Raw genomic sequence first — 15,373 nt, forward strand, 5'->3', positions numbered from 1 at the left:
ATGTAAGAGTACCATGGATTTATGAGTAAGGATGATGATCTGGTTGGCAAATCTAAGAGTCTCTTATTTCTTCCACTTCCTCACGCCATGGTGAAAACACCAAATTGTACTGAATATCAAGAAAGCAGAGCACTCTCTCCACCTTGTGGACTTCCCTGGTGGCTCAGTGGTAAAGAATCCACCTGGCCAGTGCAGGAGACGTGGGTTTGATCCCTGGTTCAGGGAGATCCTCTGGAGAAGCAAATGGCAACCAACCCCAGTATTCTTGCCCAGGAAATCCCATGGGTGAGAAACTTGGCAGGCTACAGTGCATGGAGTCACAAAGAGTCAGACACGTCTTAGCGACTAAACAACAACTCTCTACCCTGTGGTGGGTTAATGGATGTTTTATTGGAGAATAAATATAACTGTAGCTAGGCCAGGGCATGGTATGCTGAACGAGTGCAGAGCAGAACAGCCACAGATCTAATGGTAACGAATCTGCATGGATTCCCACCTCTCCTGTAAGGGACATGGCTATATAGCAGAAATATATTACTCAGAATGTCATCCAAGATCATCAGCTGCAGCTTTTGAAAAATGCAGATTTTCAGTTCCAACCCCCACATATACTGATTCAGGATCCTTGGGAACAATGCCCAGAGATGGGCATATTTGCTGCCTCTCCGGGTGATTCTGACACTTCCTAAAGTTTGAGCTTTATTGATTGAGCATATATTTGACGGAAGCAGAGCCATGATTAGTCAGGTGGGAGGGAGGGTCTGTAATATCAAAAACCTTCTTAGGTAACAATGAGAATTGAATAACATAAACACCATCATGGAGAAAAGACAGAGATTCTGGAAAAAATGCATATATGCTAGAAAATCAGAATAATGTTATTTAGTGAGGCCTTTAAAAATGAACTTCTACCTTGTGAGTGCATTTGAAATGATTGTAATAATTGCAGAGAAATACATATGTGGCAACTCTTAGGTCAACAGTGTGCTTATCTTATAACACAGGCTCTGCAGGATGCCTTGAAAGTGGATTGTTCTTCATCTCCTGAGGACCGTTTGGGGAAGTCTGAAATGGAGTGCAGCCGTGAGGAGATGCGAACAGAAATGGAAGTTCTCAAACAGCAGGTGAGAAGTTGAAAGTGGAGCAATCTTGAGGAGAACTTAGGGCCTGTTGTTCATGTGCTGCTTTAGACATTTCTAGAAATCCTGCTTTTCACATTGTGTCAAAGGTTTTTGCATGTATTTAATTATAATTACCTAATTTTAAAGCTTTATGGGAAAATTTAGATCAACTAGTCCAACTCTCACACTTTATAAAAGAGAAAATTGAATTTCAGATGGGTTGAGTGGCTTGCCCAAGAGCACACAACTTAAAAGAAGGGCATGCTAATTAACCTTTTACTGAAATTCTATTAGTGCTGGTTTCAGAGATTTTCACGCAGACACAATTTATTTCGAAGACACTATTAACCCAAACTCTGGACCTTTTCAGAAAATGGTAGCAGCTGGGGTGCTCCTCCATAGCCGCAGACCTTCCAGGCTTTGGAACAATGAGGGCAGTTTTAAAGGGAATACTCTGCACTGATCACAGAGGAGGCACATCTGTTTATCTACTCCCACATATGGATGGCACTGCCTGGGGATTTACTGACGAGTTATGGCTTCCTCCTTTCCACCCACCCTGCTTCACTCACTGTTGCCAAGTACACAGCAAGAGTCAAGGATGCTCTAATAAGCTCCTGCATGCATCAGGGGCACAGGGCTATGGCACATAGCACTGCCTAAACTACCGGAGCCTAGATTCAGTTCATCTAGCTGGAACTGGGGAGGAGGCAATGGCACCCCACTCCAGTACTCTCGCCTGGAAAATCCCATGGACGGAGGAGCCTGGTAGGCTGGAGTCCATGGGGTCGCTGAGGGTCGGACATGACTGAGCAACTTCACTTTCACTTTTCACTTTCCTACATTGAAGAAGGAAATGGCAACCCACTCCAGTGTTCCTGCCTGGAGAATCCCAGGGACGGGGGAGCCTGGTGGGCTGCTGTCTATGGGGTCGCACAGAGTCAGACACAACTGAAGCGACTTAGCAGCAGCAGCTGGAACTGGCTTAGCCACGGGGCCACTCAAGCATATCACATCTCTTTTCCTATGAGAGGTAAAATGAACTAATATAGGTAAAAGGCTGGAACAGTTCAAGGTGATATTGATAAATACAGGAATTCCAATCCTCGAAGCACACATTGTTGGTGATATATTAACAATGGCAGGTTGCAGGGCAGGATGTCATAGAATGAAGAGTGGATATGTATGATTTTCTGCTGTCCCTGGGAGTAACTTTTTGGCTGTTTTTCTCTGAGCAAGTGCCAATTACAAGGAAATCTTGATGCAATACATAGAGAAATTGAGCAACTGTGATATTGTTATTCACGTTACTCTTATTACTTCACAGAATGTAACCTATTTATAAATCTAAACTATCCAGAGCATTTGACGTAAAGCTGGATCTTTTTCTTCTATCAACTCCATTTGAATAATCTGCTTCATTACATTCAGGATCAAATATACAGCTTAAAAATAAACCCATGGAGAGAATAAGGGTACAGTCAGAGTGTTAAAACTCTGCTAGATTCTCAACCCCTGAAGTATCATTGGCACAAGCCAGGATTCCTCTGAATAAAGGACTGCTTATGTTCAGACACTCGAGTCATCTTCATTGCTCTCACATAATGTAAATTTCACACAGGAGAGTTGCTCTTACGTGCAGTGTTTACAGCAATGGTTTAGTTTGTATTTGATAGAGACAGTGGCAAGTATTCTTTTTTCATAACCCCCAAGAGTAGACCAGAATTAATCTCCTTCATTTTTGGCCCTTTTGATAGCTTTCTGCGTTCATATTTTAACTGTGCACATTTCTAACTGGATACCTACCATCATTATACCACCAAGTGCTGCATGAAACTCTAGAGGATTTAAATTCACAAAGAAACTGAGCTTGAATTGGCCACCTAAGTGATGACATCACTATAAGTGTGTTCTGGTCTAATCAATGGGCTTCTCCCACTTTAGTTGCCTCTGGTAATTGTTTATTAATTATACATTGATTAAACTGTATCTGTGCCTAAGACTGCTACTCTCAACAAAAAAAAGCCAACACCAGAAAACAAAATGTCAGCTTGACTGTGTGTAGTTCTTTTGCAATGCTTCTGATGAAAAAAGGCTTGAAATTAAATATGTATATCTGCATATAGAGCTATATAAAATGTTTCATTTTTTCCTCTCTTGCCTATTACTCTTTGTTCTATTATTATTAACATAAAATTGATAACCCTTTAGTTAAAATTTGTTGCACTGTTGGTGATGATGGTGCAATGTGGTTTAACGTTAATAGACAAACATCTAACTGGTAGGTTCTCATGTAAGTTATAATTTAAATCTAGTTTTAGAGGAATTCCTTTGCTTCACTCCTTAAGCTTCATTTGTTTTCATAACTCCACATTCTAGTCTCCAAGCCACCAATCAACACCATGCCAATTAAAACAAACAATAATTAAATCTGTTCTGGGGCAGGGTTGTTTTGATTACTTTTCTACAATATTTGGAGTACCTCTCAAGAGGCATTCCACTAAAATATTCCTCTTTTTTTATGATATGTGCCCACAGTTACTTATAAAGGGCAACTCTGGTGAATGTCCTTTAACAAACATCCCTTGCTTTCCCACATACATGAGCCTTTCATTTTTAACTTGTGCTCAACTTATAATTTCTGTTTAGAAACTTTGACATGTCAGTATTCAGTGGCTTCGCTTAGCTATTGTCAGTAAACTGACTGAAGAACTTCAAGCAATATTTATATGTCAAAGCCTTGTTTTAGAGATGAATGATTTGTTCCAAAACAGTGACACTTAACATTGATGGAGTCGGGGGGGTCAAGGTTTCCTCACAGTCACGTAATATGCAATAGAAATATTGGTGAAAGGATTTTTTTCAAAATATCCATGAATTTACTTATGAATTACTGCTCAATGAGAAAAAAGTTGAGGAAGTGCCATTCTAAACAAACTAAAAGACAAAATTATAGTCACAGGTATCAAGATGGAGTCCCACCATAAAGAAATATTCATGAAAAGAGGACATCCATGTCAGATTGGACAAACCCAGACAGCATCTCTTCTGAACTCATTTAAATGGCTTAAGAGAAAAGGAAGCTAGCAGTAACAGCATGTTAATATTTCCTAGGTGCAAATATATGAAGAAGACTTCAAAAAGGAGCGATCAGACCGAGAAAGACTTAAGCAAGAAAAAGAGGAGCTACAGCAAATTATTCAGACTTCTCAATCCCAGTTGAACAGGCTGAATTCTCAGGTATAAGTTCAATAACCTTTGCCAGCATGTATGTATTTTATATTTATTTTCTCATTAAAAAATCAAGATATTTCGGCTTCTGTTAATGGCTTTTTTTTTTTTTTTTTTTTGAGAAATTAGCATCTGGGATGAAATCATTTGTAAACAATTTTGTAAAGAGATGAAAATGACTGGCGATTCCTTTGAACTTAAGTATATTAAAGAGTTATCCAAGAAATTGGATTCCAAAGTCTTTTACAAAATCCAATTCTTTTGATCTTTTTTCTCATAATATTTATCTTGGTAGAATGAGAGTTGGAACTAAATAACACTTAAATTCAAAGACGAAATACTCCAATACATTAAAGTTGTTTCTAAATTCTTACCATTTTTCTTTGAAGGACTACATTGGAATGTTCCTATCTTCCAAAAACATGCATAATGAATGTCGTTTATATATCTAGTGAGACCAAGAATTTTGTTCAGTGGGTTCCCAGATTTAATGTAACTGGAGCGCTCTCAAGGAAGCCAGATAATATAAGCCACTTTATTAGAACAGAATATTAACTGTAAGCATGCTAAAATTAAGTGCAATAGAATTTATTAAACACAGACTCAAGAAGTTGCCATAATGGGTAAATATTGATGTTAATGAGGGAAATATAGCTAACACAATTTAGGCTTAAGATAAGAAAAGAGAAGTCGCTCAGTCGTGTCCGACTCCTAGCAACCCCATGGACTGCAGCCTACCAGGCTCCTCCATCCATGGGATTCTCCAGGCAAGAGTACTGGAGTGGGGTGCCATTGCCTTCTCCGTAAGATAATAAAAGGAACCACTAAATTTTTAATTTGCAAAATTATGTAATGTGTTTCAATAGATAGGAAATTGTTGTGAGACATGCTGTGACAGCTCTGTAAGTTCAAAATTCTTAGTCTCAGAGGAGATTTTAAACTTTTTGTCATACTCTTCTTCCTAATACAAAATAGATTGTGAATTAAATTCTTTGTTTCTTCTTTGACATCTTTTTTAAGGATTAACTTTAAATTCCTAATTTCACATGGAAAATTATTTGGAACAACCATTTCCTTTCTAAGAAATTGGAAGGAATAAAATAATGGTAAAAACATAATAAAATGCTTTTTCTAAAAGTAATTCATGCAACCTACTTTTATAACAGTGGGTGAGAAATGTTCTGATTATTCTTAGAAAATTGCTCTCAATTTTTATGTCTTACATGCAGAACTGTCTTAATTTCTTTGAACTTGTCACTGCACAAATCATTTTACTACCTGACATATTTTAATTTTATTCATTCTACTACATTAAATCAGATTGATGATAAGTATTTACCTAGATTGGCAATGTTCTTCCCATTATAGAAACTCTAGTACAGCTAGAAACACACAATCATCTATTTGTGTTATAGACTATAATCCACAGTAACTTTCTGTGTCATCTGTAATTTTTGTTTGATATCAACAAAATGAATGTGTTGTTTAATCACAGTGCTGTATAACTGTGCTTATGAACTAAAGGAGGATGTTAGTAATATGTTAAAACTATCAAAATTTTCTTTATAATGATAGTACAAGCATTTATTCTTCAAAAGTCTCATTTACTGAGGTAAAAGTATGATAGAATTCACAAAATGTAATAGATGATGTAACAATCTGTGTTAAATGTATTAACAGCAGATTAAATGCCATTATGGCATTATATTATATAATAGAGTACTTATTTGAGTAGTATATTACCTGTGGTCCAAATGGACCACTTGACCAAAGGAATTTTTAGGTCAAATCCATCTGTTTTGACCTAGTTGCTTACATACCAGAGTGTATTCCTCCTATCTCTGAGGATGGTGATTCCTCCTATCAACTCCTATTGAAAGGTTGTTGTTGAATCACACGAAGACACCGGGATTCTTGGCCCCCGGAGGAGAAGAATTCAATCTGGGACCAGAGACGAGGCTTGATCGCTCAGAGCTTTTGTGTAATAAAGTTTTATTAAAGTATAAAGGAGATAGAGAAAGCTTCTGACATAGGCATCAGAAGGGGGCAGAAAGAGTACCTGCTTGCTAGTGTTAACAATGAAGTTATATAATCCAAAGAATGTCTGGAGGTTGTAAAGACCTCATCAGACCTACTCCCATAATTTACATTTTAAGATAACAGAATTAGCCAGAAGGTTTAATCCAGAGACTGTCCTCAGGCAGGATACATTATTGTTATATAATCCTAGGGAATGTGGAGAAAGAAAAAAAGTTTGTCCTTTCTTCCTCCTTGAGAATTCCAGACCCCTCTCTCCTTGGGGACCCCTAGACTCCTTATCAACCTACCTAGGAACTGACTCCCTCACTATCACTGCCTCCTATCATTTAAGGCAATGACTGGTAAAAATAGTGTGGCAAAGTGAAAGATGCTTAGGAGAAATCTAAGGATAAAAAAGTCTGATGTTCATGCCTGCTTTAACAGTTGGTGAGGACCTTGAGTAAATATTGAACTTTTTCCTGTACTTCCTTTTCTTCATCTGTAAAATGACAAAATTGAATTAGATGATCTCTAAAGTGTTTCATGTAATTCCAAAACTTCTGTCTCTAAAATAAGTTGGTTAACTTCTCTCACCATATGCGTGCTAAGTCGCTTCACTTGTGTCCGATTCTTTGTGCCCCTCTGGACTGTAGCCCTCCAGGCTCCTCTGTCCATGTCTTCTCGAGGCAAGAATACTAGAGTGGGTTACCACGATTTCCTCCAGGGAATCTTCCCAACCCAAAGATCAAACCCGAGTCTCTTAAGCCTCCTGCATTCGCAGGCAGGTTCTTTACCACCACCATGCTGCTGCTGCTAAGTCACTTCAGTCGTGTCCGACTCTGTACGACCCCATAGATGGCAGCCCACCAGTCCCCGCCGTCCCTGGGATTCTCCAGGCAAGAACACTGGAGTGGATTGCCATTTCCTCCTCCAATGCCTGAAAGTGAAAAGTGAAAGTGAAGTCGCTCACCACCACCATACTCACCTGTAAAATATAATGATACTTGCCTCATGACTTCACAAGGTTATTCTCAGGATTAAGTGAAAAAAACAAAATCTATTCAAAAACATCCAGCCCAAGTCATGGCTCACAGGTATTTCATAAATAGTTTATTGGAAGGGAGAATTTATAATAGTTTCATTTAGTTTTATAATTAGCCTGCCACATTCAGCACCTCGTGATATCTAATTTTGATGCTTTTTTTCTGCAAGACATTTTGCTATATGCTTTGAAGGAACTAAAAAATAATCCACGCTACGAAAAGGCCCACAGTATAGTGAGGGGAACCTGTATAATCTATCCTCGTTGTTTGCAGGTTCCAATTTTGTAAATTCACCTACTCACTAAAATATATTTGTCACCCCCAAAATCAATTCTTGGACCACCTTTAAGTTCATTTGTGAACTTGCACAGAGCAGCAAAATGCTTGACCTCCTAACACACTTATTCCCAGTGGAAGTCCAAATGGTGACGCTGCCTTCTTCTTTCAGCTCTCGTTCTATAAAAAGTGTTCTTTTCATGGTCTATTTAGTGCCACATTTTTCACATTTTTGAGCTTTTTGTTGGGGATCTCATTTTTAATGGCCCTCAAGCTAGTGCTGAAGTGCTATCCAGTGTTCCTAAGGGCAGGAAGGCTGCAAACTGCCTACTGGAGAAAAGATATGTGTCAGATAAGCTTCATTCAGGGATGAATATAGCGCTATTGTTTACGGATCTATAGTACTTACTAAACTTCATGGCAAATAGATGGGGAAACAATGGAAACAGTGACAGACTTTATTTTTTTCACCTCCAAAATCACTCTGGATGGTGACTGCAGCCATGAAATTCAAAGACACTCGCTCCTTGGAAGAAAAGCAATGACAAACCTAGACAGCATATTAAAAAGCAGAGACATTATTTTGCCTACAAAGGTCCATATAGTCAAAGCTATGGTTTTTCCAGTAGTCATGTACAGATGTGAGAGCTGGACAATAAAAAAGTCTGAGTGCCAAAGAACTGATGCCTTTGAACTGTGATGCTGGGAAGACTCTTGAGAATCCCTTGGACAGCAAGTATTGACAGTGGTCAATACTGAAGGAAATCAACCCTGAATATTCATTGGAAGGACTGATGCTGAAGCTGAAGCCCCAATACTTCAGCCACCTGATGTGAAGAGTTGGCTCATTGGAAAAAGGCTCTGATGCTGGGAAAGATAGAAGGCAGAAGGAAAAGGGGATGACAGAGGATGAGATGGTTGGATGGCATCACTGACTCAATGATATGAGTTTGAGCAAGCTCCAGGAGATGGTGAAGGGCAGGGAAGCCTGGTGTGCTGCAGTCCATGAGGTCACAAAGAGTCAGACACTACTGAGTGACTGAACACCAAATAAGGTATCTTTAACAGAAACACACATAAAACAAGATTATGTATTGATTGATTAACAAAAATGGCATGACCAGTGGCTGGTAGGAACCTAAGCCTGCATTTCCCTGGGAGCAGTGATTCAGTATTTGCTACTTCAGTGTTCATGCTTACTTTATAGAATATAACTACTGTGAATCAGGAGAATTGACTGAACATAGTGCACACTGGAGTACAAAAAGTACATGTAATAAATGTGAGACCCTATATGGGAGGACCAAAGGAGAGAATCCTTAATTCAGTTTTCTGTTGATGAGCAGGGCTATGGATTAAAGATTTACTGAGCATGGCCCTGCCCATCAGAACAAGACCCAGGTTCCCCCTCAGTCAGTCTCTCCCATCAGGAAGCTTCCATAAGCCTCTTATCCTTCTCCATCAGAGGGCAGAGAGACTTAAAACCACAATCACAGAAAAGTAACCAATCTGATCACATGGACCACAGCCTTGTCTAACTCAATGAAACTATGAGCCATGCCATGTAGGGCCACCCAAAACGGGCGGGTCATGGTGGAGAGGGCTGACAAAACGTGGTCCACTGGAGAAGGGAATGGCAAACCACTTCAGTATTCTTGCCTTGAGAACCCCATGAACAGTATGAAAAGGCAAAGAGATAGGACACTGAAAGATGAACTCCCCAGGTTGGTAGATGCCCAATATGCTACTGGAGATCAGTGGAGAAATAACTCCAGAAAGAATGAAGGGATGGAGCCAAAGCAAAAACAACACCCAGTTGTGGACATGACTGGTGATGGAAGTAAAGTCCGACGCTGTAGAAAGCAATATTGGATAGGAACCTGGAATGTTAGGTCCATGAATTAAGGCAAATTAGAAGTGGTCAAACAGGAGATGGCAAGAGTGAACATCAGCATTTTAGAAATCAGCAAACTAAAATGGAATGGAATGAGTAAATTTAACTCAGATGACCATTATATCTACTACTGTGGGCAAGAATCCCTTAGAAGAAATGGAGTATCCATCATGGTAAACAAAAGAGTCCAAAATGCAGTACTTGGATGCAATCTCAAAAATGACAGAATGATCTCTGTTCATTTCCAAGGCAAATTATTCAATATCACAGTAATCCAAGTCTATGCCCTGACCAGTAATGCTGAAGAAGCTGAAGTTGAATGGTTCTATGATGACCTACAAGACCTTCTAGAATTAATACCCCCCAAAAAATGTCCTTTTCATTATAGGGGACTGGAATGCAAAGGTAGGAAGTCAAGAAACACCTGGAGTAACAGGCAAATTTGGCCTTGGAGTAGAGAATGAAGCAGGGCAAAGGCTAATAGAGTTTTGCCAAGAGAACACACTGGTCATAGCAAACACCCTCTTCCAACAACACAAGAGAAGACTCTACACATGGACATCACCAGATGGTCAATACTGAAATCGGATTGATTATATTCTTTGCAGCTAAAGATGGAGAAGCTCAATACAGTCAGCAAAAACAAGACTGGGAGCTGACTGTGGTTCAGATCATGTACTCCTTATTGCCAAATTCAGACTTGAAGAAAGTAGGGAAAACCACTAGACCATTCAGGTATGACCTAAATCAAATCCCTTACGATTATACAGTGGAAGTGAGAAATAGAATCAAGGGACTAGATCTGATAGAGTGCCTGATGAACTATGGACGGAGGTTCGTGACACTGTACAGGAGCCAGGGATCAAGACCATCCCCAAGAAAAAGAAATGCAAAAAGGCAAAATGGTTGTCTGAGGAGGCCTTACAAATAGCTGAGAAAAGAGAAGTGAAAGGCAAAGGAGAAAAGGAAAGATATGCCCATTTGAATGCAGAGTTCCAAAGAAAAACAAGAGTGAAGAAAGCCTTCCTCAGTGATCAATGCAAAGAAAGAGAGGAAAACAATAGAATGGGGAAAACTAGAGATCTCTTCAAGAAAATTAGAGATACAAAGGGAACATTTCATGCAAAATGGGGACAATAAAGGGCAGAAATGTTATGGATCTAACAGAAGCAGAAGATATTAAGAGGTGGCAAGAATATACAGAAGAACTATACAAAAAAGATCTTCACAACCCAGATAATCACGATGGTGTGATCACTCACCTAGAGCCAGACATCCTGGAATGCAAAGTCAAGTGGGCCTTAGAAACCATCACTATGAACAAAGCTAGCAGAGGTGATGGAATCCAGTTGAGCTATTTCAAATCCTAAAAGATGATGTTGTGAAAGCGCTGCACTCAATATGCCAGCAAATTTGGAAAACACAACAGTGGCCACAGGACTGGAAAAGGGCAGCTTCCATTCCAATCCCCAAAAAAGGCAATACCAAAGAAATTCAAACTACCAAACAACTGCACAGATCTCACACGCTAGCAAAGTAATACTCAAAATTCTCCAAGCCAGGCTTCAACAGTACATGAACCAAGAACTTCCAGATGTTCAAGCTGGATTTAGAAAAGGCAGAGGAACCAGAGATCAAATTGCCAACATCCACTGGATCATAGACAAAGCAAGAGAGTTCCAGAAAAACATCTATTTCTGCTTTATTGACTATGCCAAAGCCTTTGACTATGTGGATCACAATAAACTGTGGAAAATTCTGAAAAACGTGGGAATACCAGGCCACCTGACATGCTTCCTGAGAAATCTGTATGCACGTCAAAAAGCAACAATTAGACCTGGACATGGAACAACAGACTGGTTCCAAATAGGAAAAGGAGTACGTCAAGGCTGTATATTGTCACCCTGCTTATTTAACTGATATGCAGAGTACATCATGAGAAACACTGGGCTGGATGAAGCACAAGCTGGAATGAAGATTGCTGGGAGAAATATCAGTATCCTCAGATATGCAGATGACACCTCACTTATGGCAGAAAGCAAAGAAGAACTAAAGAGTCTCTTGATGAAAGTGAAAGAGGAGAGTGAAAAATTTGGATTTAAACTCAACATTCAGAAAAATAAAATCATGGCATCTGGTCCCATCACTTCATGGCAAACAGATGGGGAAACAATGGAAATGGTGACAGACTTTATTTTGGGGGGATCCAAAATCATTGTGGATGGTGACTGCAGCCATGAAATTTAAAGACGCTTGATCCTTGGAAGAAAAGCTATGACCAACGTAGACAGCATATTAGAAAGCAGAGATGTTACTTTGCCGACAAAGTCCACCTAGTCAAAGCTATGGTTTTTCCAGTGGTCATGTATGGATGTGAGAGTTGGACTATAAAGAAAGCTGAGCACCAACGTATAGATGCTTTTGTACTATGGTGCTGGAGAAGACTCTTGAGAGTCCCTTGGACTGCAAAGAGATCCAACCAGTCCATCCTAAAGATCAGTCCTGGGTATTCATTGGAAGGACTGATGTTGAAGCTGAAACCAATACTTTGGCCACCTGATATGAAGAACTGACTCATTTGAAAAGACCCTGATGTTGGGAAAGATTGAAGGTGGGAGGAGAAGGGGATGACAGAGGATGAGATGGTTGGATGGCATCACTGACTCAACGGACATGAGTTTGAGTAAACTCCAGGAGTTGGTGATGGACAGGGAGGCCTGGAATGCTGCAGTCCATGGGATTGCAAAGAGTCGGACATGACTGAGAGACTGAACTGAACTGAAAGGAAAGAATAATTCCATAGGTGGGACTTGGAAAGGATTCATATGGCTCAGATGGTGAAGAATCCATCTGCAATGCAGGAGACCTGGGTTCAGTCCCTGGGTTTGGAAGATCCTCTCAAGAAGGGAATGGCTACCCATTCCAGTATTCTTTCCTGGAAAATTCCAGGGATAGAGGAGCCTGGTGGGCTTTAGTCCATGAAATCACAAAGAATTGGACATAACTGAGTGGCTAACACTTTCACTTTCACTTCAGGGATGACAACAGCATGACTAAAGAGTGCAAGAAAAACCAGCTTTCCTTAGATGTGTCAGATGTTGGGGGAACTCAGGGGAGATGACTCCGCCAGATGAAGTATAACAGTGTGACTTTGAACAAGTTACTCAGCATCTCATACCTCAGTGACCTCTTCTGCAAAATAGGAATATAAATTTTAAGTACCATTTAGAGGTATTGGAGGCTTGAATGTGAGTTATTAAGTATAAAGCACTTAGATCAGTGTCTGGCATGTATTAAGTGCATGTGCAACTTCTAAAATTTATTGTGGAAACTTTTGACTATACAATTGACTTTACAATTACATTCAATAAGCAGTAGAAGCTGTTTATATACCCACATCTATGTCTATATCTACATTCACACCTAGATCCAAATACATCAACCTAAAACAGAATTGCAGTAGTCACAATAATTTGGAATAACAATTTTAAAATACCCAACTTTGCAAACTTCATTTGAAAATTTCACAATAGAACCAATTTATGCCTGGAAAATCCAAAACTCAACTATTTTTATTGGCATTATTGTTAGGGCTTCACCCCTTGGATTTCTGAGCAGATCCCTGCCAACTGGGCCAGGAGTTGCTGTTTCTGATACACAAATGCTTTTGTCTTGTCCACAGATAAAAGCCTGTCAGATGGAGAAAGAAAAACTAGAGAGGCAATTAAAACAGGTATGTTGATCCTTACTCACAACTTCTTGTCATGTTAGAAGTGCCGACTCTGAGTTTTACTCACATTTATTCCCAAATGCAGCAGTTTCTCGTGGTCCCAATTAAAGGCAAATTCAAGTTCTGCTACAGAGGGCCTAGGACAACTCATGCTTTTCATTATCAATTAAAATGTCAGTGGAGAGATAATACTTAGGTACCAAGGCCTCTCGACCCCAACACTCAAGAAAAGCACGTGCTTTACAGAATAGGTTTCAACAGGAGCACACGTCTTAGTGTGTGTTCATGCAGGTAGAAATTTCTTCATAGACTACAAATACCTGAGAAATATATTTCCTTGATAGTTCATACAGTTGCTTACAAAACAGTTGAAAACAACATCAAAGATGTCTTCTGCCTTCTTTTGAGAAAGAATATCTTCTTGGGCATTAGAGCATTCCATTCCATTGGTTCTCTAGTAGACTTAGGAATGAATATTATTTCTCTTAATTCCTCATTTCCTCTCTGGACATTAGTTATATTGGAGTCTCTGGCTGCAGTTTAAGAAAATTTGTTTTATGACTTAAAGATTGGTTCTTCTTAAGTGAGGACTCTGTGAAGATAACTCAGAAACATAAAGTTAACTCTATATACGTTTTCAGGTATTTTTAGTATCTTCAACATGGAAAAACAACTATAGCTTCACTTTGAATAAAATTTGGCCTATGGCTTCATCTGTCTCAGTATCTGCATTGACAGACCTCCTATCTTGAATTTAGATTATGCCAGATTTAGGCTAAACCTTAAGATTTCAACCGAACCTCGGGGTTGTATAAAGCAAGGGTCAGTGTGACTCCCCAGTTGCACCTGCTTTCGGTGAACTAACAGCATTCTTCTCCTCAGATGTGTTTCCCAACCTGTAACTGCGGCTGGAATTTCCACCTGAGGGATCCATACCTACTGATGGACCCTGGGGCTGTGCAGAACCTACAGAAGCACCCAGTAAGTAAAAGCCTCCATTCCAACCATCAAGTTCTATGTCTCTGCTGCTAAGTTGCTGCTAAGTCGCTTCAGTCGTGTCCAACTCTGTGCGACCCCATAGACGGCAGCCCACCAGGCTCCCCCATCCCTGGGATTCTCCAGGCAAGAACACTGGCGTGGGTTGCCATTTCCTTCTCCAATGCATGAAAGTGAAAGTGAAGTCGCTCAGTCATGTCCAACTCTTCGCGACCCCATGGACTGCAGCCCACCAGGCTCCTCCGTCCATGGGACTTTCCAGGCAAAAGCACTGGAGTGGGGTGCCATTGCCTTCTCCGACTAATACTCTCTTTTGGTAGAAATGATGTCTGTCTCTGGGATACTGGCACATATTATTTTCTACAAAAAGAGCCTCTATTTATCTTAGCCTCTGATTTGTAGAGTTACAGTGGTCAATGTACACTCTAAGTATCTTTGAAACTCTGCATATACAGGACATATAGATATGAATACATTCACTGAAAGGTATCAAATTGAGCTAAAATTCCATGAACAAACATACCATTTGATATGGGTCATTTTTAATGACACACCTGACTCTACCAAAGAAGACATTTCTGTGTATAAAGAAAAGCAAAGTGAACACAATAAAACAGTCTGGGAGATGCCTTTTTCAGTTGTAAATTTATATTCAACTACTGTGAATATGGTTACATCTGTGCAAAATAGTCTTTGACATTTTCCAATTGAAAGGGTATTCTTAAAGGATTCAAGAAAAAGTGACCCACTTAAGTTGATTTCTATGGCTGTGTCTACCCAGGCAAAATGAAGTGAACAGTGAAGCAATTATTTGTGAGTGGAATTGATTTGAACAGTCAACCTGAATAAGTCAGACCCAAAACACCCTCCCTTTCCTTCTCAATGGCAGTATTCCACCCACCCTCCCCCATGGTCTGGAAATTTGTCTCTATTCTCTATTTTGCCTACATAGACAGAATCATTATGCAGGAAATAAATCATGCGTTTTTCTTCATTTTGGATTGGCTCAGACAATCTCTTTTCCCTTAATTATTATTAACCATATTTCTGATTATGCAAAGAA

General features: G+C 39.7%; 1 protein-coding gene across 1 annotated transcript in view; it reads left to right on the top strand.

Annotated features, from left to right (window-relative positions):
- Nucleotides 1-15,373, top strand: part of TNIP3 (TNFAIP3 interacting protein 3) — a 120,271-nt gene that overhangs the window by 91,802 nt on the left and 13,096 nt on the right. The window contains exons 9-12 of the mRNA XM_061421202.1: nt 1,005-1,124; nt 4,236-4,361; nt 13,267-13,317; nt 14,197-14,295. Coding sequence (XP_061277186.1) covers nt 1,005-1,124; nt 4,236-4,361; nt 13,267-13,317; nt 14,197-14,295 — 396 coding nt within the window. The remainder of the gene's footprint in view (nt 1-1,004; nt 1,125-4,235; nt 4,362-13,266; nt 13,318-14,196; nt 14,296-15,373) is intronic.

This window comes from Bos javanicus, chromosome 6 (assembly GCF_032452875.1).
Source record: "Bos javanicus breed banteng chromosome 6, ARS-OSU_banteng_1.0, whole genome shotgun sequence".
Classification (NCBI taxonomy): domain Eukaryota; kingdom Metazoa; phylum Chordata; class Mammalia; order Artiodactyla; family Bovidae; genus Bos; species Bos javanicus.